The 25,541-nt window shown below is 48.9% G+C and overlaps 1 protein-coding gene across 1 annotated transcript; it reads left to right on the top strand.

Annotated features, from left to right (window-relative positions):
• Positions 1-704: 704 nt before the first annotated feature.
• LOC127188366 (zinc finger protein 64-like) lies at positions 705-23,007 on the top strand. The gene is made up of 5 exons (XM_051144848.1): positions 705-1,138; positions 10,420-10,569; positions 11,364-11,426; positions 18,372-18,623; positions 22,289-23,007. The coding sequence occupies exons 1-5, from the start codon at positions 1,033-1,035 to the stop codon at positions 23,005-23,007; spliced, it is 1,290 nt and encodes a 429-aa protein (XP_051000805.1). The 5' UTR covers positions 705-1,032.
• Positions 23,008-25,541: the final 2,534 nt, after the last annotated feature.

Here is a 25,541-nt window from a genome sequence, read left to right as displayed (position 1 = left end):
GGACCGCGCCTCAGTCACACAGTGGGTGCGGCCTGCGCCCTGGCTGGCCCCAAAGGCCTCTTCTGTGTGGTCCTAGATTTCCGTCCCTCTGGAACGGAGGGCGGGATAAAAAGAGTATAAATTACAGGCCTCCCCTCCTGAATCCAGGACTCTCAGAATCTACTTTTTATTTTGTTATTGCGTGTGTGTGTGTGTGTGTGTGTGCGCGCGCGCGCGCGCGCCAGAGGACATCTTACAAGGATGAGTTCTCTCCTGCTGAGCTATATGGCCAACCAAAACATACTTTTTTTTTACTGGCTGCAGGAAAAAGAGTGCACCCTGCAAACTGGAGACACCCCGTTCTCCTTAAATTGTATACTCGGATGTGCAGGTGAGAAGACGCGCCACAAGCCCAGGTCCTTCTCCACCTTCGCCTGCGCGTGAGAAAATCCCTACGAGTTTTTGTGAGAAATCTCCCAGTGCCACGGTCCCAGGCCGGACCAATTAAGAGGGATTATAAAAGCTCTCCAGCCCGCGTGGCAGTGGCCACGGCCTCACGTGGGAGCTCGTTAGAAATACAGCCGTTCGGGCCCCACCCCAGACTCACCGAGTCAGAATCTGCATTTTAACGAGCTCCCCAGCGACTCTAGGAACACATTAAAGTGGGAAGAGGGCTGGCGCTTCTGCAATTTTAATGAGCCAACGAATCACCTGGGATCTCGTTAAAATGCAGACAGGGTTTCTCCGACCTGAGCGTGCGCGCGCATCACCTGGGGAGCTTGTTAAAATGCAGATTCTGGTGTGGCGGGGCCGGGGTGGAGCCGGAGCTCGTGCGTGGGAGAGGGGTTCCCGGGACCCCTGAGGTCCTGGCTGCCGCCCAAGCGGCTGTCAGGACACTTGATAAATCGTTCTACTGGGCTGACGGGCGGCGGGGCCGGGACATGCGCGATTTGGCCGGTGAGGCGGGGTAGTGGGGGTGCCTCCAAAGTCGGAAAACGCGCGCTGTTCAGGAGGCCACTCTTGGGGACTCGTCGGGAGCCTCATCTTCGCGCCATGTCGCGGCGTAAGCAGGCCAAACCCCAGCACCTGCGCTCTCAGCAGCCGCAGCCGGAGCTCAATGAGCCAAGCGGAGTAGCCCCCAGCGTAACAGCAGAGCCCGGTGAGTATCCGGGAACTCCAGGGACAGTGGCTCCGACTGTCCCCAGTTTCTCTAGTATACTCCCCACCCCGGAAACTGTGTAGGTGTTGGGTCTGGACGGGGGAAGGGGAGCATGTAATCCTGCTCGAAGCTTCGAGCAACAGTCCTGGGACTTGGAGACTGCCTCTCAGATGTCCCCTAACACTCCCCGGTCCCTGGACCTCCCATGGATGTCAGATCTAGGTAGGGGGAGGTTGGAGTGCGTGCAATGGTAAGCAGCTTTCTGCCCCGGCCCAAAGATCTGAGGACAACTGCTCTAATGTCCCCGTCCGTGTGCCCCGGTAGGTGTCAGATGAAGGGAGGGGTACGTGGAACGGTGCGCGAAGCTTCCAGCTCAAGTCTGGGACCTGGAGACAGTTCCTCTGATGTCTCTGTCCCCGGAACCCCCGTAGGTGTCAGATCTGGTACCTGGGTGGGAGGTATGTGTATGGTGGTGTGCAAAGCTTTCAGCTCCAGTCCGGGGACCTAGACCTGGGAGCGTCAGCGGGTCTTTGTGAATTACGCGTGCGTGTCAATTTCACCCTCCGCGGGAAAACTGACTCAGCCGCTACGCTCCAGGAAAGCTCTGAGAGCCGGGAATTCGCCTCCCACATTCGACAGAGGGATGCTTAGGGCCCAGAGGCTGTCTGTGGGGTGCCGGAACCCCCGAGTTTCGCACCTGGGCTCTTGCTTCACCCGCGTGTCGGCCAGGTGGACATCCTGGAAACACACTTGCGCCTTTGTGAGTGACGTCAGGGAGGGACGAAGTAGGAGCCAAAGACAAGATAAACCAGCTCTTCTCCACCCAAACCGAGAGCAAGAGAAGTCCTTAGGGCCGGTGTGGAGTGGGTTTCAAGTGAGTTAGGCACCTCCCTGAGAGGGGACCTTCCAGGGACCTGAAGGATGTGTGAAGGGTGAGTGACTGGGGGAACAGTGTTGTGAAGTAGAAGCCAGTAGGAGGTTGGGATGCCTCTGGGACGCGTGTGGAGTCGTAGGGGATGGGATGGGTGGAACCGCACTGTTGGAACTAGGAAACTCTGCTTCCCTCTCCCACCTCCGCCCCCCCCCCCAACCCAAGTGGCAGCGAAGCTGGAAGCGAAGAAGTGACACCTCCCCTCCAAGTACCTTAGGTCGTGTGTCCCCTTCTCCCTGGGGGAACCCGCATTTCTGAAGAGCCTTTATCTCTCTACCCATTCCTCAGTCACCCTCAGGAACATGCCCCCGGCAAGGTTGGAGCTTGGCATTTCTAAGGTGCCTCCCCTTAGATTTTCTTTCGCTTAGGACTTTGTAGATTTCTCCTGTCCATGCTTCCTGGAGCTAGAGGACGGGAAGAGGTGTTTGTTTGTTTGTTTTTCTTTTTTCTTTTCTTTCTTTCTTTTTTTTCCTTTTCGTTTTTCAAGACAGGGTTTCTCTGTGTAGCCTTGGCTGTCCTACTGTCCTAGACTCACTTTGTAGACCAGGTTGGCCTCGAACTCACAGCAATCCACCTGCCTCTACCTGCCGAGTGCTGGGATTAAAGGTGTCGGGCCACCACGCGGGGGTGGGAGGTGGGCTGCGGGGGGGGGGGCCGCGGGGGCAGGATTTTTAAATGGACTTTAGGCCCTTGTCCACGTGCACCTTGCCAGTAAGGGGGGGTAGGGGTACTCTTTGCTTTCCTGGTCTTAAATTCCCTTTCCAACCCCCCCCCCCCCATCAACCTCTGGGAAGATTCTTCCGTGGCTCTGATGAGCCTATCACCCGAGGCAGTGGGACAGGGTAGTTTAAGGCTCTTCTAAAACACCTAGTAAGGGGTCTCATAAGCTACCCACCCTGAAGTCCAGGTGGCATTGGCCTGCCACAGGCAGGGTGAGGTAGAGAGCCCTCCCTACTAGGGGTGGGAGGGGGGAAGGGGAAGCAGAACACTATGGGAAAGAATTTCTGAATAACCTGCTGGGAGGTCAAAGTCCTGTGTGGTAAGCTGAGCTTCTATCCAACCCCCCGGGCTGTGCACTCTAGGGAACCCAGGGTTCCCCATTCTGACCTCCCAATCAGGGGTACTGGCTCCCAGCCACCCCTTCAGAAAATGCAGTCTGAAGACTGGTGGGTCTTCACCCGCTTCTTAGGGTTTGCGTCACCCAGTGAAGGACCTTGGTGTTCCCTCAAGGCCATTGTTAATTGCTCAAGAGGCCTTAAAATCTCCAGATCTTGGGAACCCAACCTTTTAGAGGGCTGTAAGTCTGAGGCCAGCCCAGTGTACATAAGGGGTTCCAGGCCAGCTAGGGTTGTATAGTGAGACCTTGTCTCAGAAATAAGTAATACTATCTGGGTGATGGTGGCCCAAGCCTTAATCCCAGCATTTAAAAGGCAGAGGCTCTCTTGAGTTTGAGGCCAGCCTGGTCTACAGAGTGAGTTCCAGGACAGCCAGGGCTACACAGAGAAACTCTGTTTTAAAAAAAAAAAAAAAAGTATTAACATTTTAAATATTAGTAGACACCCATTACATTAGTAAAGTCACAAAAGGGACCCTAAATAACAGGAGACACCAGAGGCTTCATGGGGTACCAACCTAGTGTGCCGAGGGGGCCCACAATTCCAGACTGGCTGCTCTCTCCCTGCCCCCACCCCGCCGCCCCCTTCTTTGTTGTCTCTTTTCAAAGTTTACATTGAGATGTGCTAACTTGTGTACAACGTTCTTTTATATGTAATGGTGAACTTGAACTACAACTGACCTCTGAGTAGAGTACTTGTTGAGTTCTGACTCAGGGCCACACAGCTAGAATGACAACTAGAATTTGTAACTCACCAGCGGGCCAACTGTTGATTGTCCAACACCTCATTTGAATTTCAGTTTTCAGTCCAACATAGCTACCCTGAAGTTAAAATTCTCCCTAATTGGTAGCCGGGTATGGTGGCGCGCGCCTTTAATCCCAGCACTCGGGAGGCAGAGGCCGGCAGATAGCTGTGAGTTCGAGGCCAGCCTGGCCTATAAAGAGAGTCCAGGACAGCCAAGGCTTCACAGAGAAACCCTGTCTCGGGAAAAAAAAAAAAAAAAATTCTTCCGAATTTTATGGTTTTCTCTTTTAAATATGTGAATTGGTAAGTAGCTAAGATTTACTACTGCTTACCTCCTGGGGGCAGCAGATTTGAGTGTGTGTTGGTCTGAATAATCTAGAAACATCCATTTCTCATCAAATACAAAGTATCAGGGTGCTGTCCTAGACCACCACCAGCAGCTGGGGACTTGTTAGAAATGAGAAAATATCAGCAACTCTGTCATAACCCGCCTGAGGATATTGTGTGTGTATATGTGTGGGGGTGGGGGGAGGTTGTCCACTTAAATCCAACATAACTCAATAACTAGGTCAACAGGAATAACAAAATATATTGTAATCAAGTCACTGATTGATCAGGGCCACAGAACCGATTCGGGGAGCTGAACTAGGACCCTGAAGGGACAATGTATTTAAAAGATGAAATCATAAAGCTAGAGGGAGCGGGGGGGGGGGGGGTGGCTGTAGCACTGTCCAATCATATTTTGTCAGGAGGGTTGAGCAAGGAAGTTTCCACCAATCAGGGATAGGAGTAGGTTCCTGGGCCTGGGAACATGAACTTAGTTTGACCCTGCCAGCAAGATGGAGAAGTTGTCCTTGAGATGTCTGGACTCAGACAAACTGTTTCCTTCCAAGCTGTCCCCAAGATGCCTGGACTTGGATAACTGTTTGAGCTATTGGGAAGTCCCCAGCTCCCCTAGGACCTAGGACCTTGAACTTAGTTATTCCCTGTGATTAAATGGAGTCTGAAAAAAAACGAAATGGTAGAATTTAGACTAAGTTTCTTTTGCTTGTATAATTCTAGAGATGGGCCAGGCCTCCCTGTAACAATCTCTCTAGGCAGCTACATGCTCACAGTTTAGTGCCAGGGCCTGAGTATCCATCCAGATGCTCTGACGAGGTCTCAAGCTGTTGACTTGCTCCTGACACTGAAAACCCTGGCAGTCCCCAGGATGACGAAAGAACTGCCTGGGCACCTCTACGTATGAGTGAGGTCTTGTGTGTATGTGTAGAGGCCCAAGGCTGGTCTCCAGTGCCCTCAGGACACTGCCCAACTTGTTTCTTAAGACAGCTTTTAGGGGTCTGTCTCTGCCTCCCCAGAGCTGGGATTAGAAGCATATGCATGCACACACACAAGATTTGCCTTGTTGTCTTTTTGGTGGTTTTTGTATTTTAACATTTCATTCATTGGGGCTGGAGAGATGGCTCAGTGGTTAAGATTTTATTCATTTTGTTTTCAGGGGTTGGAGGGTGGTTCCCTGCACATGAATCTGTTCGTTGTGTGCTTACAGTGCCCACATAGGCCAAAGAGGGGTATCAAGTTGGAGCCCCTGGAACTGGAGTTACAGATAGTTAGTTGTCATATGGGTGCTGAGAATCAAATCAGTGTTCTCTGGATGAACAACCATTGCTCTTAACCACTGAGCTGTTTCCATTAGAGGATTGATATCTGCCCTGCCCTAGGTTAACTAAGGATATTTTAAAATATAACAAGTGTCTGTGTCTTGATTGATTGCTAGGAGATTTTACTGAAGTAATAATAATTATAGGCCTGATAATAAACAATTACTAGGCCCATACAGATAAATTTAAAAACATGTGATGCGCGACATGGGACAGGTATCCACACTCTTAAAAATCATAGTTTGTCATAGTCTGAAAGGGAGAATAGCTCCCAGAAAGCGTCCATGGACCAGAGTAAAGATGGCCACAGACACAGAGTAAAAATGGCCGGTTGAAGATGGCAGAACTAGGAGGCTGGAAGTCTTATAAACTGGCCTAGGGAATGGAGTTAACAGCCTAAAACAAAAATGAAATAAAAACTGCTATGGTCCCTTTCCAAGGCGCCATGGCAGAAGGCTCCTGGATCTTTTTGGGCTTTGTTTTGGTGTTTATGAATTTGTTTGCAATGGGCTTAGTCATAGTCACACTTCTCCTTAACCTCTCTAAAAAAGTTCAGGAAGAAAGATGAGGGCCCCAAGGAGAGAGAAAGAAGAAGGCCGCCATGGGTTAGGTGGAAGAAAAGCATGTGGCCGGCATAGATGGGAGATTTGGAACAGATGAAGAACATTAGCAAGTATTTGGGATTATGGATGGGTAGTAGCTTGATAGAAGTTATTGGAAGCAGATGGCATAGGATTGGGGCAGGGATCCCATACCTGCCCCACTATGGGAAGTAGTTTAGAGAACTGATATTTGCCCTACCCCGGATTAACTAAGACTATTTTAAAATATGACAAGTGTCTGTGTCTTGATTGATTTCTAGTGGGTTTTACTGAAGTAATAATAATTATAGGCCTGATAATAAACAATTACTAGGCCCATATAGGTAAATTTAAAAATAACAGTGTCAAGTTGGAGCCTCTGGAACTGGAGTTACAGGTAGTTAGTTGTCATGTAGGTGCTGAGAATCAAATCAGTGTTCTCTGGATGAACAGCCATTGCTCTTAACCACTGAGCCATCTCCCTAGAGCCCTACTTGATTATTTTTAATTTGTATGTAGGTGTGTACATGTGAGTGTAGGTGCCCAGTGGGGCCAGAGGTATCAGACACTCTGGAACTGGAGTTACAGGCTTTTGTGAACTGCCTGATACTGGGAATTGAAATCAGGTCCTTTGCAAGAGCAGTGCCTGTTCTTAACCACTGAGCTACCACTCTAACCCCTTCCAACTTTTTTATTTATTTATTTGTTCATTTAAAGCAGTTCCTGGGGATTGAACTCAGGACCTCATTTTACATGGTAAGCATTTTGCTGACTCAGCTCTCTCTCCAGACCCCATAATTTTTTTTTTTTTTAAGATTTGTTTATCTGATTTTATGTATATGAGTGACTGCCCCCAGTGTCTGTGTGCCACATTCGTGCCTGGTACCCTCAGAGGTCAGAAGAGCACACTGATTCTCTGGGAATGGAGTTACAGACAGTTGTTAGGCACCACCCAGATGCTGGGAACAGAACCCAGCATCTTCCTCAAGAGTTAAGAATGCCCTTAACTGCTGGGCCAACTCTCCAGTCCCCATGTGGTCTTTTTTGAGGCAGGAGGATCTTACCACATTCCTCAGGCTAGCCCCTCCACCAGTGGCAGGCAGTGACCTGCATCTGTAATCCCAGCCCTGGGAGGTAGAGACAGGATCCCTGGGGCTTGCTGGCCAGCCAGTCTAGCTAAACTGGTGAGCTCTGTTCAGTTGGAGACCCTGTCTCAAAGAAATAAGCCGCTGAATGACTGCGGAAGACACAGCCATCAACCTCTGGCTTTCACATGTGTGCACCCCTTCGCACACGAACACATACACATATGTGCATGCACACAAAACCATGTTGGTTCCCCATGCTGTGCTGTATCAGGGAGAGTTACCCGCCCAAGTTACCTGCGACCCACTGCTCGGTTTCTACAGGTTCCTGCTCAGGGCCAACCCCGTTTGTCCTCCACACAAACACTTTTCCCTTCTTTAATTGTGTTTGAACCAAACTATGGTACTGTTTGGCTCTGCAAGCATGTCAGCATTTGTCCCTAAAGCAGGAAGGTGTTTTAAATCTCTTCTTCATTTTCATCCACGCGCCCTGCCCCCAATCTAAAACCCATCCATCAGCACAGGATGTCTTGCCATTTCAGGTGGCTTTTGCAGCGTGTTTGATTCAAGACCAGATAAGGCCCCACGGGTCAGGGGTCAGCTTGTGGTCATCTCCACTGCTCTCTCCACCTCCCTCCTCTCAAGCAATTTGTTGAAATGTCTTATCCCGGAGAGCACAACGCCTCAAGTGTGGCGTGCAACCCACGGTTGAGGTTGAACTGAAGCGAAGCAGCTCAGCTGCAAAGCGAGCCTAAGCGCAATGCAAAACTGCTTCTTGGGCCAGCGCAATGGGTCTGTGCATAAGGCCGTGTACAGCCAAGCCTGATGGTCCTAGTTCAACCCTCAGAACCCACTCAGTGGAAGGAGACATCCCACAAGTTACCTTCCAACTTACGAATGAGTCCGTGAACCCCATGTGTGCACACACACAAAATAAACATAAAATAATAGTAGTAATAATAAAGCAGCTTGGGGCTGCCAGTGTTCTGTGTACCTCATAAGAATTCTGGGACTTTTTTTTTAATTCCATTTTCTTATAATTTTTGTTTATTATTTATTACAAAAATACTAACCAGTGGAGAATAGGTCTTTTTTTTTTTTTTTTTTTTTTGAGACAGGGTTTCTCTGTGTATTCTTGGCTGTCCTAGACTCGCTTTGTACACACACCCCCACCCCCCCCACCCCGCCTCTCGAGAGCTGGGATTAAAGGCGTGCGCCACCACACCTGGCTAAAAAGGCTTTTCAAGACAGGGTCTCTCTCTGTGTAGTCCTGGCTGTCCTAGAGCTCACTCTGTAGACCAGGCTGGCCTCGAACACAGAGATCCACCTGCCTCTGCCTCCCAGAGGATTAAAGGTGTGTGTCACCACCACCCAGCTAGGAAGCTGTTTTTAAAACTACATGTCTAGGGGAGGCAGAGGCAGGCAGATCTGTGACTTTGAAGTCAGTCTGGTCTACAAAGTGAGTTTTCAGACAGCAGCCAGTGCTGTATAATGCCACCCTATCTAGAAAGAAAAGAAAACAGCTACATCTTTAGCAGCTAGAAAGGTGGCTCGATGATGAGGAACGCTTGCTGCTCTCGCACGGCACCTGGGGTCAGCTCCTAACGCCTGTGTGGTGGCTCACAGCTGTTTATAAGTCCAGTTCCAGGAGATCGCGGTACACGTGCATACATGTAAGCCAAATACTCAGAAACATAAAGTGAAAATGGCCTGTCTTTTAAGAAATACATCTTAAGAGGAGAAAGCCAAGCTCCACCTTTGAGGACTGGTGGAGCATGGCTGGAGTCATATCACTATGGAAGCAGAGGCAGGAGGATTCACTACAGACCAGTCTTGATCTAGGCTGTTTGGAGCTAAGACTGCATACATAGTGAGAGCCTGTCTCCAGACAAACCAGATGTTAAAGCCTGGCGGTATTTGAGAAGCGCCCTGCTGGCTGGGAATTTCTCTAGAGGCGTTGTCACAGCCATTTGTTTGTTTGTTTGTTTGTTCTTCTTGGAAACAGGTTTGGGAGGGGTTGTTTGTTTTAGGTTTTAGTTGTTGGGTTTTGGGGGTTTGATTTCTTTCTTTTTTTATTTTTTCTTTTTTTTTCTTTGGTTTTGGACACACACACACACACACACACACACACACACACACACACACACACACAGTGCTCTGGCTGCATGTAAGAGGGCATCAGATTACATTATAGATGGTTGTGAGCCACCATAAGGTTCCTGGGAATTGAACTCTGGACCTCTGGAAGAGCAATCAGTACTCTTAACCTCTGAGCCATCCCTCTGAGCCATCCCTCTGAGCCATCCCTCTGAGCCATCCCTCTGAGCCATCTCTCCAGCCCTGGTTTTGGGTTTTGAGACAGGGTTTCTCTGTGTAGCTCTGGTTGCCCTGGTCTCCATTAAGAGATTTGCCTGCATCTGCCTCCTGAGTGCTGGGATTGAAGGCATGCCTCACCACTGCCTGGTGGAAATAGGCTCTTATGTAGTCAAGGCTAGCCTTGGGTTCACTATGTAGCCAAGGCTAGCCTTGGATATACTATATAGCCAAGGATGATCATGACCTTCTTCCCAGGTGCTGGGATTGCATGCCTGCACCACCAGGCCTGGTTTATATAATGACAGGGATTAGCTCCAGGGCTCTCTACATGCTAGGTAAGCACTCTACCAACTGAGTAGGTTAAGGATATTTTTTTTCCAAGACAAGGTTTGTCTGTGTAGCCTTGGCTGTCCTGGGCTCACTTTGTAGACTGGCCTTGAAGTCATAGACATCTGTCTGCTTCTGCATCCCTGAGTGCTGGGATTATAGGCCTGCGCCACCTCGCCCAGATGATACATCTTATTTTAATATGTATACGTGTAGCTATATGTCTGGGTATATGAGCACGGGTGTGCAAGTGTCTGTGGAGGCCAGAGAGTTCATCGGATTCCCTCAGGCTGGGCAGGCAGTGTAAGCAGCCAGGACCTGTGCTGGGAGGTCCAACTCCAGTTCGCTGCAAGATCATCAAGAGCCATCTCTCTAGTCCCTGCTTTTTGTATTATAAAGTACTTTTTGGGAAACTGGTGAACTATGCAAGAAGGTCAAAAGGTAGTCAGTCTATTCGCAGACTCTTCTTGACAGCTGGAGCTGAGCAATCAAGCCAAACTTCCTTCCTGTCTTCATTTCAGCCTCAGTGCAAGATCATGATGTTCTAAACCCAGCAGGCCTCTCTGCTGAAGGCAGCGATGCCCAGCAGCCCCCTGCAGGCGCCCCGCCCTCCGAAGCAAAGGAGCAGCCGGCCACCCTCGGAGAAAGGGTCTTTAGCTGCTGCTATCCAGGTAAAGGGTGAAACCCGGTGGAAGGAAGCCCCTCCCTGCCTAGCACTGATGCAGGGTCTGCAGTGAATTCAAATTATACTCCAAGGTCATTCACAGAGTTGGTGCACGGCCTGGGGTGGGGGGTGGGGCAGTTCTGTGAGTCCTGCAATGGCAGAGCTCCAGGAGAGACTATAATTGAGTTTGCAGCTGCTCCTTGACTCAGTGTGGAATCAATAGTGTCTCCATAAAACCATTTTCACTTGAAACAGCACTGAGTGAAAAGTGCAGGAGACATGAGTATGGTGGGTCACATCTAGAATCTCAGCGCTCAGGAGGCGGAGGCAGGAGAATTACTGTAAGTTTGAAGACAGCCTAGTGTGTGTGGTGAGTTCCAGTCTAGCCAGATGAAGGGAGGAAAGGGAGGGAGGAAGGAAGGAAGGAAGGAAGGAAGGAAGGAAGGAAGGAAACGCACAAAGGCTGAGGACTTGTCTCAGTGGCACAGCGATCGCCAAGGATGCCAAACATGCTGGCTGTCGTCCCTAGAACTCTGCCAGACAGAAGGAAAATGGAAACCGCACTAGATACCCCTTGGCCCAAACGTCCTAGGCCACCTTTCTCTAAGCCGCCTGCAGGACACTAGCCTTAGACTACATGAGCAGAGCCACGTACCACGATGCCTGTTTTGTGATGGAGTGTTAGTGGATGTTGTCATCTGGTGACGGTTGGAGATGAAGGCTTGGGTGGGCTTCCATCAAAGTCTGCCGTGGCGATTCGGGGACCGGGCATTTTAAGGGACAGCTTTCCTTCTCTCCTAGGTTGTCACTTCAAAACTGTCCACGGCATGAAGGATTTGGACCGCCATCTCAGAATCCACACAGGCACGTATCCATTCACTTAACAGTTGAGAACAAACATACAAGGAAGTGGGTTGAGTTTAAGTGTCGGGTACCCAGGAGCGAGCGAGCGAGTGACAGACAGAGACAGAGACAGACAGAGAGAGAGTCTCTCTGCCTGGTGGTGGGTGGGCTTGGAGGAGGAAGAAAAGGCGGGGATGTAAGAATGGCCTTGGCTCACAATCCTCTATAATGAGATCTGGCGCCCTCTTTTGGCCCGCAGGTGTACATGCAGGCAGAACACCGTAAACATAATAAATAAATATTTTTTAAATGACAGAGATGACCATAGTTCACTACCTAGATAGTTGTCCCAGGCTCTTGGGGTCTCCTTGTCAACACAGGCAGAGACAGTCTGGCCGTCAGGCACAGAAGATGAGAGGCTTTTTCTGTGGAGGAAGAACTTGGGAGAGACTGACCTCACCTTGTTTTCAGCAGTTTGAGAAAATAACTCTCCAGGTTTCCAGATTTTCCACAGTTCAGGCTGAGCCCTAGTAGTGGGCAAGGTATTGGGGGCAGCCTGGCCCAGTGATTAGCATACCATGATTCAGGCTTGAAGTCATCTGTCATTGTGCCCAAATCTTCTCAGAGACCTTGGGAGTAACTGTTAGGACTTAAGAGTCTCTGTCTGTCATAATAAGCTTAAACATATTTAATGCCATATTCAGTAGCTCTCAGACAGGCTTGAGGGTTAGCATATCTGAGTTAATCTTGTCTGTCTTTAGTTATCTGCTCTAAACCACACCTTATAAACATAAAACAGAATGTTATCGTCTGTCTATAACTGTGTCATATTCTTCAGATAAGCATTTGAGGACCAGGTCTATCTCAAATAGATCTAAATAGACAAACTTAGCTTGTTTCTAGTTACTTTCTGTTTAATTCTGAAAACCTGTACAGGATGCTAAATAAAGCTTAATCCTGTAATTGACTGTATCAGTTCTCAGCATGACTCAAATCTATTTTTGGACATGTTAAAGGATTTGACCAGTTTAAGATGACTATTGAGTTGTATTTTTTTTTTAATCATTAAAGACTAGGACTTTAGGTTCTCCCTGTTAGGTTGGAGTCTTAAAAATCATAAGCACAGTTCATAAGGAGACTGGGAACTTGACCTTTTTATGGTGTACCACTATAAGGCACAACAGTTTTCTGTATGATTTAGTTTATAAAAAGTCTATAGCTTATTATAGATTAGTAACATTAGCAAAAACATATCTTAAGGCAGTGATTTTTATCCTTTATTTATTTATTTTTTTTTTCGAGACAGGGTTTCTTTGTATAGCCTTGGCTGTCCTGGACTCCCTTTGTAGACCAGGCTAGCCTTGAACTCACAGCGATCCACCTGCCTCTGCCTCTGGAGTGCTGGGATTAAAAGTGTGCGCCACCACACTGGCTTTATTTTTTTTTTCCTTTGAGAGTGGAGTATAAAAGAAATCAGAGAGCAAAGATTTGACCACGCAGAGTGAAACCAAGTTTGGAGCAGGAAAAAAGGCATAAAAAAGGGGGAGTTTTTCATGATCCCCCCTATGGATTGTGCCATATGATGAGGCAATTTAGAAGCTAGGTGTCTCCAAAAAGATTGGAGGTACAAATGGGACCATTGTTCCCATGGGTGAAGAGAGAAGGCATGGAGGGGCTAGAGACAAGTATCAGATTGGTACAGCTGTTCCAGTGGGGGTCATCATGCGCTGGTCAGAGACCCTACAGCAAATTTGCCCAACAGGCATGGCTCACCTAGTACTAGGATTTTCGACATTTGAGAAAGGGGGTGGGGATGGGGGAGGGAGGGAGGGAGGGAGAGAGAGAGAGAGAGAGAGAGAGAGAGAGAGAGAGAGAGAGTTGCCAAGACCATACTGGTAGAAGAGAAAAATCTCACCCAGGGAAAGGATTCAGAAAAGCATTTAACTCACCAATTGCTGGTATTGGTTGAAGCACCTAGCAGTCACGGCACCAACGGCATCATATTTGACAAAGGCCACGCTGCAATGTGCCTGCTGTAAGGAGGGTTATTTGGGGGGAGGGGAAGGGAAGAGGAATTAGGGCCTGGAGAAGGGGTAGAGGGTGACTGAACATGTGGACAGGCAGGCAGACAGACGGGGACAGAGACATGAGGATAGAGAAAGAAACAGAAAAAGAGACAGAGAGTAAGAGGCTGGTGGGTCCTTTTTAACCCAACACACACCTGGCAGTGGCAGCAGGTGATGATGTCAGAGATTGTTGGGACTAGAGGTAGGCTAATGGGGCTGCCTGTATGCTGTTAGTCTGGGTCTGACTTACTGGCATGCCTAACCTTTTGACCACATGCTCAGATTACAGGGGAGAAAGGCCTCAGAATATTTTGTTGCTCCGTGTTCATACCTATCCCCTGCTATATGATGGAGGGCCCCCGGCTGACCACCCCTGTCTCTGAAGCTCAGCTTCCGCCCAAGTACTCCCCAACCACTGCCACGCCCTTTTGTCTAGCTATCATCTGCAGCTGATGTGCCTCCACAGTGATGGAGCTGAGGCAAAGAGTGGTACCCCAAAGTCCAAAACAGCCTAGCTCGTTAAAGTATAAACCCTCTAAGTGCCTGTCTGGGCCTGAGGATTGGTTTCGTTTGCAGCTAACGGAACCAAGTTGAGTGGCTTAAGTTGTTGGTGTCCCTGCAAACAAACAGCCAGATACCAGTAAGGTGAGCAAGCTCTTGGTTAAAAACTTCCAGAGTCTGACCAAGGGGTTTATTTTCCCTAATCCATTCAAACATGGTAAGACTTTGGAGGAAGTCTCCGAGTGACAGTTATCACAACCAAAACTCCCTTGCAAAGTACAGTGACCCTTACTTAACATAAGAATGAGTTCCAGCCAGGCGTGGTGTGCACCCCTTTAATTCCAGCACTCGGGAGGCAGAGGCAGGTGGATCCCTGTGAGTTCGAGGCCAGCCTGGTCTACAAAGCGAGTCCAGGACAGCCAAAGCCATGCAGAGAGACCCTGTCATAAAACAAAAACAAAAACCAAAAAAAGAATGAGTTCCATTGACAGATAAACAGTACCCAGGGATCTGGGCCAAGGGAGGAAAGGTTTGTAATAAACGTAAGGGTGGAGTCTATTGATGGAGAATGCAAAGTGCATAGGGCCTTTATCAGAAGAAGGGTTCTTTCTATTCATAGGATTAGGGCCTGCACAATGATTGTTTGGGGGGATCTTAGGGGATTCAGGTGAAGACTGGCCCCATACAATGGCAAAAGATCACCAGGTTTTAGACATGATCCGCTCCAGCCTGCCAGGTGACCAGGTGCCAGGCATTTTCCTTTGCCTTAAAGAAAAAGGCCTGCGTGTTTAACAGTTCTGGTTTTTCTAATGCTTTCTGTAAACTGTGCCTCCTACATTAAATATAATCCCATTGTTTCCTGCACAGTTTTATAGACTCTGCCATCTCTGGGACCAAGGCAGTTGATCTCAGTCTGTGAACCCCTTCAGTGGAAAGCAAGATTGGGGTGGGAGATCCCTACAGCATTTCTCCCTCTGCCTGTGGCCCAGGAGCAGCGCCCCTTCTGGTCTAGTGAAATGAGTGGAGATGTAGTGGTGTTCCCGTAGCATCCAGAGAGGTTAAGGCATAGAGCTCCGGAGATGGTTGGCCAACTGCCCAGCGCAACCTTGGAGCTACAACATTGAGATCCCAGAGCCTTTTGGACCTCTGATAGCTTCTGGGCTGATGGGCAGGAAGCTGAGCCAAAGGATGAAGGAAGGTCGACCTCCTCCTTTTTAGTGAAGAAGATCGGTCCTCAGCAGATGAGGCAGCCAGGCATCCCTGGAAACATGCAGGGGTAGGTGGGGACGAGGAAATACTGCCAAGACGGAGGCCAACTCCGGGCCACTAAGTATCCTGAGGATAGCTTGAGCACTCATCCTTAGCTGTTGGGGCGCGGGAGGGGGACGGCGGGGGGGGGGGGGGGGGTGACGCACGAGGGTTGCCACTGCTGCCATCTAGTGGGCAGAAGAAAACTACACCCAAAATCCATTGGCCCCGGTGTTCTTTGCACCAAGGGTGACTTAGAGAAATAGACACTCTGCGGATGTTTAACTGCTTGATACAAGCACGCTGAGAATACAGGAAGCTGAAGAAGGTCCCATCCTTGGCCTAGAAAGGTAGGGCTGATTTCCTTGAGTTCACGGCATCTGGTTTTGCTCTTGGCATCTCTTAGCTGACAGAAAGTAAAAAGGAAGAGGGCATGGTGGTGGACTTCCATAGCCAGGAGCTCCAGAAGCTGAAGTGGAAGAAATCACGAGTTAAAGGCCATGCCGGACTTGGTGGCCCAAGCCTTTAATCCGAGCACTTGGGAGGCAGAGACAGGCGGATCAGTGTAAGTTTGAGGCCAACCTGGTCTATAAAGTGAGTCTAGCACAGCCAGGGTGAAACAGAGAAACCCTGTCTCAAAAACAAGCAAACAAACAAACAAACAAAAAACCCAAAAACCTCCCCCACCAAAGGAAAAACAAAACAAAACAAAGCAAAAAAAGAAAAGAAAAGAAAAAAGAAAAAAAGTTAAAGGTCACCCGGGCATGGTGGTTCACGCCTGTAATCTCAGCAGAGGCAGGTGAATCTCTGTGAGTTCAAGACCAGCCTGATCTATATAGCGAGCCCAGGACCGCCAAGGCTACACAGGGAAACCCTGTCTTAAGGGCGGGAGAGATTGAGTTAAAGGCCTCAACCAGGCATGGTGGCACATGCCTTTAAACTCAACCCTCAGGAGGCAGAGGCAGGAGGATCTCTGCATTCGAGGCCAGCCTGGTCTACAGAGCGAGTTCTAGGCTAGCCAGGACTACACAGAAAGACCTTGTCTCAGAAGGAAAAGAGAGAAAGAGTTCAAGGCCTCAACTACAGTAAGAATTTGCGGACAGCCTGGACTGCTGGAGATCCTGCAGAGGGAGGAAATGGGGTAGGAAGGGGGAGGGAGGAAGGCAGGCTTTGCAAGTGAAGGCACTTGCCACCAAGCTGATGACATGATGGAAGGAGAAAACTGACTCCCACAAATTGCCCTCTGACCCCCACACATATGCATGGTAAAGGTATACACACACAGGCCTGACACACACATGTCTGATAACATTCTTGCCTCATGTATGGTTAGAAAAGGCGACTTCTGAAATACAAGAGGTGGCTTCTCTGTTTTTTTGTCACTTTTTATACTGAAGGAGCATGCTTGGCCATGTCTTGCGCATGCTAGGCCAGAGCTCTACCACTGAGCCTTGACCCAGCCATGACTGTGGTCCTTGAATTTATTTCCTGTTCCTTTCCTAATACATATTGTTTCTAGAGCAGTTTTGGGTGTACACAGAAACTGGACCAAAAGCAACTCCCCATACAGTCCCACAACCTCTCCTGCCCTGGACACCCCAAACAAAAGGTACATATAGTCACAGCCGAGCCTTCAAGGGGACAGGCATCACCATCATCATCACCAGAAGATGCCTCGTAGTGGTGCACTTTCTTGGTTTTGAGACAGGGTCTCCTGTATCCCGCGCTAGCTTCCAGATCACTGCGTAGTGGAGGGCGACTTTGGACTCTTGATTCTTGTCTCCTTCTCTCACAAGCTGGGATTACCGGAGCCCACCATCATGCCTGATTTTTTATAGTGTGTTTGAAAAAGTATTATTACTAGAAAGGACCAGTGAAATGGCTCAAAGGATAAAAGACTCTTGCTGAGCAAGCCTGTTTAACCCACGGAACCCATACAAGCAAAGTTGTCCTCTCATCACCCCCCTGCATGGTGTCATGAGAGTTTGTGTTCTCTCTCTCTCTTCTCTCTCTCTCTCTCTCTCTCTCTCTCTCTCTCTCTCTCTCTCTCTCTGTCTCTCTCCCCCCCCCTTTTCCTCTCTCCCCCTCTAATAAAATAGAAGCTCAAGGCGAGTAACTCTGATCCAAAAAAGATATAAAGGCTGAGCATAGTGATGATGCACACTTTTAATCCCAGCACTCAGGAGGCAGAGGCAGGTGAATGTGGATCGTGAGTTCAAGGCCAGCCTAAGCTACATAGAGAGTTCCGCAAAAGCCAGGGATACACAGTGAGACCCTGTCAGAAAAACAAAACAAACAAAACCAAGAAGGTGGGCAGTGAGCATAATGGCTCCCAGCACTCAGGGAGGTAGAAGCAGGAAAGTTAGGAGTTCAAGGTCACTTTCAGCTACAGAGTGAGTTCAAGGACAACCTAAGTTACATGAGGCCCCTGGATGGAGATGGGGAGTCGTAAGAGAGTCAACATTCTCTGAGTAACTTCATCGTTTGGGAAGCTGAAATCTGTCCAAGACCCCTACACCTGTCACTCCCTACCTTGCATGCTTCTGTCACCATTTCTTTTATCCCAACTGGGAGTTAGCCTCTCATTTTTGCCTAATCTGTTGGGATTCCGTAGTGTTTAAGCCATCAATGCATTGCCTGCTTTCTTGCTCCTCACTCGGTGACTTTTGGTTTCCCCTTCTGTGTGCAGCCAATGGACAGAGGGGGTTGCAGGCCCACCTGCCCACACTATCACCTCATGATGGTTAGTGCAATTGCCATCTTGAGAGACTCCAGACTCACCTGGGAGATAGGCCTCTGGGCATGGCCTTTGGGCATTGTCTTGGTGGAGTTGATTGAGGCGGGAAGGCCTGCCCACCTTGGGTGGCACCATTCCATAACTGGGATCCTGGAGTGTTTAAATAGAGAAAGGGGGCTGAGCAGCAACAGACATTCATTCCTCCGTTTTCTGATTGTGAGCACAATGTGACCAGAGCCTTTAAGCTACTTACCAATTGTAATGGACCAAAGCATGAACTGTGAACACAATAAACCCTTTCTTCTTTAAGTTGCTTGTGCCCAGGGTATTTTATCACAGCAACAGAAAAAAGAAACCGAGAGACGTAACCCTGACCCAGAAATTGTATAACCTTGACTGCCTATGTGTTTGAAGGTGACAAGCCGCACAAGTGTGAGTTCTGTGATAAGTGCTTTAGCCGGAAGGACAACCTGACCATGCACATGCGCTGCCACACGAGTGTGAAGCCACACAAATGCCACCTGTGCGACTATGCGGCTGTGGACAGCAGCAGCCTCAAGAAGCACCTGCGCATCCACTCAGATGAGCGGCCGTACAAGTGCGAGCTGTGCCCCTACGCCAGCCGCAACTCCAGCCAGCTCACCGTGCACCTGCGCTCGCACACAGGCAAGTCCCTCACCCGGGAGCTCTCTGCTTTACTTGCCCTATTTCTTCACCTGTGCTTTCTTAAGACTCAAGCAACTGTGATGCGTTGCCAGTAGAAATAAAGGTTTGGAGTCCCAGAACAGCAATTTTTCAGTAGAAAAGTGTGACCATTGCATTTTAAAACTACATAGAAGGGAGGGAGGAATGGGAGGATACAAGGGATGGGATAACCATCAAAATGTAATATGAATAAATTAATTTATAGAAACTACATAGAATGCAGGTGGGGATGGGTGCCCATCACAACAGCCGCATGTCAAAGTATGCATCTCAGATAAAAGTGACCAGCCAACTCGATGTTTTTAGTGCCTTCTTGACTTCATTCAGTCAGTTGAGTGTGATTGTAAGCCACATACACGTCTTGTTCTGGAAGACTGCCCTTCCCTTCTTGGTAGGACTCCACAAGATAAAAACAACCCGTCATGGTCCACACCTATACACATACAAGTAGGTGGAGTGGTGAGGCATTCACAATGAGATGCAAACATTTCAATAAGCTCATGGATGGCGTTGAGACAATAGGAATGCGTTGGCATTTTAAACTGAGTTAAGAAGGGCTGAGGAATGTAGCTGAGTCGCTTAACATGCATGAAGCCATGAGTTCCAACCCCAGTACCTACCTCATAAGTCAGGTGTGTGCTAATTCATACCTGTAATCCCAGCATATGGGAGGTAGAAAGCAATGGGAATCAGAGTTAGGCTGGGATACATGAGACCCTAAGTCACAAAGTAATTGGCTTTGGACAGACAATTCTATAGCCAGCAAAACTATCCCATGTGCAAGAGCGTGACAGTAGTCTAGTCAAAGACTCAAGACTTGGAGTGAAGAAAGCTGTATTCCAGTGGACAGCATGGGTCCTCAGAGCCAGCCTTCCCAGCTGACATCTGAGTGCCCCGAGAACTCTGAACTCTGAACTGCGGTACAGATATCCAAGGCCACACTGTACTGGGGCGGGGGGGGGGGGGGGGAGAGAAGAAGCCAGTAGATAACAGCAGTGCTCTTCAGCCTGCTAAGTTGCAGGGGAAGCCGTGCATCCATCCGTGTGTCTCTGTTTAGGGCAGTCACCTCCTCCCATGGACAGCCAGCCAAGGATTCTGACCCACTCAGGTTAGTGCCAGGAAATACGCTAGGCCTAGCAGCGAATGCTGGAAGTCAGAGAGTACTTGGGAATTAGGAAAAAAAGGGTTTTGCCTTTAACTTGATGTCTGTTGTCAGCAGAAATGCAGGTAAGAGTCTTGGAGAGATAGTAAGAAAGAGAGGCGTGAGTTAGAAGTAGAGTTGCTAGGGGTGGAGAACACCGAGAAAGCAAGGCCCCCTAAATTGGGAGATCCTAACACTGGGGCAACCCTTTATACAGTTCCTCATGTTGTGATGACCCCCCCCAATCATAAATTATTGTCAGTGCTGCTTTGAGTATTGCTAACTGGCACTGAAAAACAAAACAAAACAAAAAAACCCACTAAGTATGCCAGAAATTATGAAACCCACTCAAAATTGCATGTGAAGAGAAACCAAAGAGACTAAATAATTTCAAGATTGTGTGAGATTACTTTTCCTTAAGAGTTTAGTCAGAGAAGTAAGCTAAACCATGCCCCTGAGGGTATATAGAAGAAAAGAATCTTTTTTTCTTTTTTTCTTTTTTTTTTTTTTTTTTTTTGAATACTGGTAACACCATGCACAGTGGCCCTGTGAGGAGCTGCTGTTAATCTTGGTTCAGTGTTTGACTCTAGCACTCATTGGTCCTAACTTAAATTATTTACACTTTAGTTCCGATGTAAAAATATGAAAACGAAATATGGCAAATCATAGTCAGAATGGAAATTTTGTGTCTTTTAAAGTATGTGTGTATATGCATGTGTACCTGTGGTATATACGTGTGTGTGTGTGTGTGTGTGTGTGTGTGTGTGTGTGTGTGTGTGTGGTATATGCACATGTGCAGGCTTGTATAGGTGTTTAACATAGGACGGGAAGAGGCCAGAGGGACACTCTAGCTGTCTTCCTCCATTGCTCCCCACCTTCATTTTTATTTTGTTTTGTTTTGGTTTTTAGATTTATTTATTTATTATGCATACAGTATCCTGCATGTACACCACACCCAGATCCTCCAAGTACGTCACTCACTGAGTCATCTCCCTAGGCCTGTTTTCTAAACTGTTTTATTTTGGGGGGGGCGATTTCTCTGAGATAAGATCCCACTTTGTAACCCAGACTGACCTCAAACTCACAGTGATCCCCCAGCCTCAATCTCCTGAGTGCCGACATCAGAAACATGAGCCACCATGCCTGGTAAGAATGAAAATGTGCCATGCATGGTGACACTCCTCCTTTAATCCCAGCACTTAAGAGGAAGAAGCTGGCGGATCTCTGTGAGTTCAAGGCCGGCCTGGTCTACATAGTGAGTTCAATAACAGCCATCGCGACATTGTAAGACCCCGTCTCGGGGCGGGGGTGGGGACACAGAGAGAATGAAATCGTACTTGAACTGAAGTGTGTAAGCAAAGAAGCTCCGGTAATCCGGTAATTGGGGGGGGCGGGTTGGTGTGATGTTCAAAATCGTTCTGGTGTGGCCTGCTGTTTGCTGTAGAAGGTGATGCCATGGCTACACAGCTGATAGGTAGGAATCGCAAGAGCGCCTTACTAACTTCTTGCCAGCTGGTCCTGACTAAAATAGCCACCTCCAAAATTACCAAGACCTCTGCAAGGCCTTCAGAGAAAAGCCTGGAAACGGAACCACCTTAGAAAGCTGTGGCTTTTCACTAATTGTCCCAAGTGCTTGGTGCCACCCTTGTGTGTTACCTTTATGGAAAACATTCCATCCTGAGCCAGGCATAGTGGTGCACGCCTTTAAACCCAGTACTTAGGAGGCAGAAGCAGGTAGATCTCTGTGAGTTCAAGGCCACCCCAGGTCTATATAGTGAGTTTCAGGACAGCCAGAGCTACACAGTGAGACCTTGTCTTGGGGGAATAAAAAAACAAAAACAAAAACAAAAACAAAAAATTCAATGTGTAATTAGAAAATTTAAAAAGCTATTAACACACGCTGACTAACTATTGCACATCAAACACAATAGTTTTGCATCTCTGTAAACTTTTGTAGTTACTGTTTTTAAGGTTTGCTTATTTTATTTATGTGTATGGACATTTTTACCTGCATGTATGTATGTACACCGCATGTGTGAGCAGTACTCGAGGAGGCCAGAAGAGGACATCAGAGTCTCTGCAACTGGCGTTACAGGTGCTTGTGAGGTACCATGTGGCTTCTGAGGACTGGGCAGGGGTCCTCTGAAAGAGCAACCGGTGCTCTTAACCACTGAGTCATCTTGCCAGGCTTGTGTCCTTAAATCTTACTTGTTGAACACATATGCAACATAAGTTGCATTTCTAGAATGCAGACGTCATTGAGTGCGGACTAGGGGAAGGAGTGGGAGGGTACATGAGTTTGAGTCCCTGTTCCTTGAGCTCTCTGAGCACCAGCTGCCCCATCTGTCAATTAGGCTAACAGTACTGCGTGGTTATATATGGTGAGTGTTGTTATCAGTAAGTTGCAGGCCAGGTGTATGGTACATGTCTAGCTGGGGATTCTGTTGCCAGCCCACTCTAATGTAATCACATCTTCCATTGCTAGGGGACACACCTTTCCAGTGCTGGCTCTGTAGCGCCAAGTTCAAAATCAGCTCGGACTTGAAGCGGCACATGATCGTGCACTCGGGGGAGAAGCCTTTCAAGTGCGAGTTCTGTGACGTCCGCTGCACCATGAAGGCGAACCTCAAGTCTCACATCCGCATCAAGCACACCTTCAAGTGTCTGCACTGTGCCTTCCAGGGCCAGGACCGGGCTGACCTGCTGGAGCACAGCCGGCTGCACCAGGCCGACCATCCCGAGAAATGCCCCGAGTGCAGCTACTCATGCTCCAGTGCAGCTGCCCTGCGCGTGCATAGCAGAGTCCACTGCAAGGACCGGCCCTTCAGATGTGACTTCTGCAGCTTTGATACAAAGCGGCCCAGCAGCCTGGCCAAGCACATTGACAAGGTGCATAGGGAAGAGGCCAAAACAGAGAACAGGGCCCCACAGGGCAAGGATGGGCCCGGGGAGAGTAGCCCCCATCACGCGGCCAAGATTGTCACCCAGAGGGCCTTCCAATGTGACAAGTGTGGTGCCTCCTTTGTCAGGGACGACTCTCTGAGGTGCCATCGGAAGCAGCACAGTGACTGGGGTGAGAGTAAGAACTCGAACCTGGTGACTTTCCCCTCAGAAAGCGTGGCTTCGGGGCAGCTCGGCCCCTTGGTCTCCGTGGGACAGCTAGAGGGCGCCCTGGAGCCGGGCAACGACGGCTCAGGGATCTGAACGAATCTGACTCCAGCTTTTCGTGTAGACACCATAAGGAGGAGCTCGCCTTCCTTTTGTGGCCTGGCAGCCCCGACCTCCCCAGCCTCTAGCAGGGGAGCAGCTGACTCATGAGGGCATAGGTGCCAAAGTACAGCCACGGGACGATTGCCCACAGCACAGCTGCCTTCCCTGCAAGCGTTCCACTGTGCACGCTGTGGCTTTTGGTCATTCGAAGGTGGGGTTGGCTAGGCACTACTCCGCCCCCTTGGGGAGAGTTGCTTCGTGGGGGGTTCCAACTGAAAAACTGAGGGGTCTCTGGTGGAGTTATGAAACGGGCAAACCCAGAGCACTGTGTCGGGGAAGGAGTCCCATGCTCTGTCAGGGCGTGTGGTAAAGTTCTGTCTTAACCTGGCTGGTAGCTGTTAGTGTTCGCCTTACATATTTGTGTGGTTCCTTTTCTCTGTTTTTTGCAATTCAAAAAAAAAAAAAAGCAAACTTCTCTATAGACGGATGTGAGCGTCTTTACCGTCGTCCACAGACAGGCTGTGGTAGAAGGTTCCAGTCCCCTTGGATGGCCAAGGCTCTCCCAGGGAATTGGTCTCCCAGTGAAGCAAAAATGTAGTTTGAACTGATGGTGGCACCAAAGATCAAGCGAGCCCCAACACACCCTGTTGCATGTTACAGAATTTGAAATGCAAATTGAGTAAGAAAATTCTGGGGCCTGTGAGTCCTGGGCACAGTTCTGGGGTGTGTAGTGAGTGGAACAGCGCAAGACGTCACATCATACTGAGTACCCCGGCATTTACTTACCACTGCACAAGGGAAAACCTTACCCAACCAGATCTGTTACCTGCTCTAAAGCCTGGAAGTTCCAGATCAGACATCCAGAATTTGGTGTTTGGTGCCTCAGTCAGTTTTCTTCAGGCACTGCCCTTGTGAGCTGGGCATGGTGCCGTACTTCTATAATCCCAGCACTTGGGAGATAGAAGCAGGAAGATCAGGAGTTCAAGGCCAACCTGGACTACATGAAGCCTTGTCTCAAAAAACAAACTAAAACAAAACTGTACCTCATTAGCTCCATGGGTTTATTTAATTGGGCTAAATAGACCTAGTGTTGGGAAAAAGGACAGGGTGAGAAATTTCTATAGCCTGAACAAGATTTTACTTAGGAAACACAAAGATGTAGACTGGGAGTGTACCTCAGAGATAGAGCCCCTGCCTAGAATCCCCCAGTGAATGGCTGGGGGGGTGTGGCTCAGAGATAGAGCCCCTGCCTGGAATCCTCCAGTGAGGGGCTGGGGGCGTGGCTCAGAGGTAGAGCCCCTGCCTAGAATCCCCCAGTGAGGGGCTGGGGACGTGGCTCAGAATAGAACCCCTGCCTAGAATCCCCCAGTGGGGGATTGGGGGCGTGGCTCAGAGATAGAGCCCATACCTAGAATCCCCCAGTGAGGGCTTGGAGTGTGACCCAATGGAAGAGTCCTGTCTAGCTTGAAATAGCTTGTGCTAGGATAGTGACACTGTGACTTGTGATGCGTCCTGCAGTAGCGGGCGACAGCGGAAGACAAGATCAAAAGGTACAGACTCCGTGGGGGAATTGTTCAGCACATCTTGTGTATTACAGTCATCTCACTGGGTCACTGCTGTGTGAGCATCCAGGCTCCTGGGCAGATACCATCGCTTCCTCTCACCCTTCCGTTTCTAGAAACAAAAGGCTGTTGACCTTTCAGGTAACAGCTCAGAAAAAGGAGACAGACAGTTGCCTTCTATCAAATGTGGAAGAGGCCAGCCTTTTCAAAGGCATTTGAGGCTAACTGCTGTGTGAACTTCAAGGGTCTTAGACCCAACCTGATATCACTTAGCAAGTTTGGTATTATTTTTCTCTCCACATAGCCCTGCTCTCCTGGAACTCACTATATAGACCAGGCTGGCCTTGAACTCACAGATCCACCTGCTTCTGACTTAGCCTCAGCCCCCATAACGCTGGGATCAAAGGTAAGCAGCATCACACCTGGCTCACTTAGCAAATTTTGATTCACGGTACACAGAGGGAGCAGAACGTTTGGTGTCAGGTGTTGACTACTTTAGGCATTGTGAGCCTGCAAAGGCTCCCTTGCAACCCACTTAGCTCTGCCACTGTTTTTCAGGTTTCTAAATTTTATTTTGATATGCATAGTGTTTTGCCTGCATTTATGTCTGTGTACCACGTATGTGCCAGGTGCCTGTGACAGTCAGAGGAGAGCATCAGATCCCCTGGGAACTGGAGCTACAGATGGTTCTGAGCTGCCATGTGGATGCTGGGAACTGAACCAATGTCCTCTGCAAGAGCAATCAGTGCTCTTAACTGCTGAGCCATCTCTCCAGCCCCAACCCTGAAGCTTTAACACAAAAGCAACCAAACATAGCAAGACAAAGACTGAGTGAGCCATCCAGTGAAATGACATGGAGACCGGTAACAACCGCCATCCCACCCCCACAGAACAGCCATTTGATCTAAATTGACAAAAAATAAACTTGCAGAATGCACCCAAAGAGGCCAGAGTTGCTGCCAGCTG

This window comes from Acomys russatus, chromosome 4, assembly GCF_903995435.1.
Source record: "Acomys russatus chromosome 4, mAcoRus1.1, whole genome shotgun sequence".
Lineage (NCBI taxonomy): Eukaryota > Metazoa > Chordata > Mammalia > Rodentia > Muridae > Acomys > Acomys russatus.
Note: the sequence above shows the minus strand (reverse complement) of the source record. Positions and strands in the feature narration are given on the sequence as shown.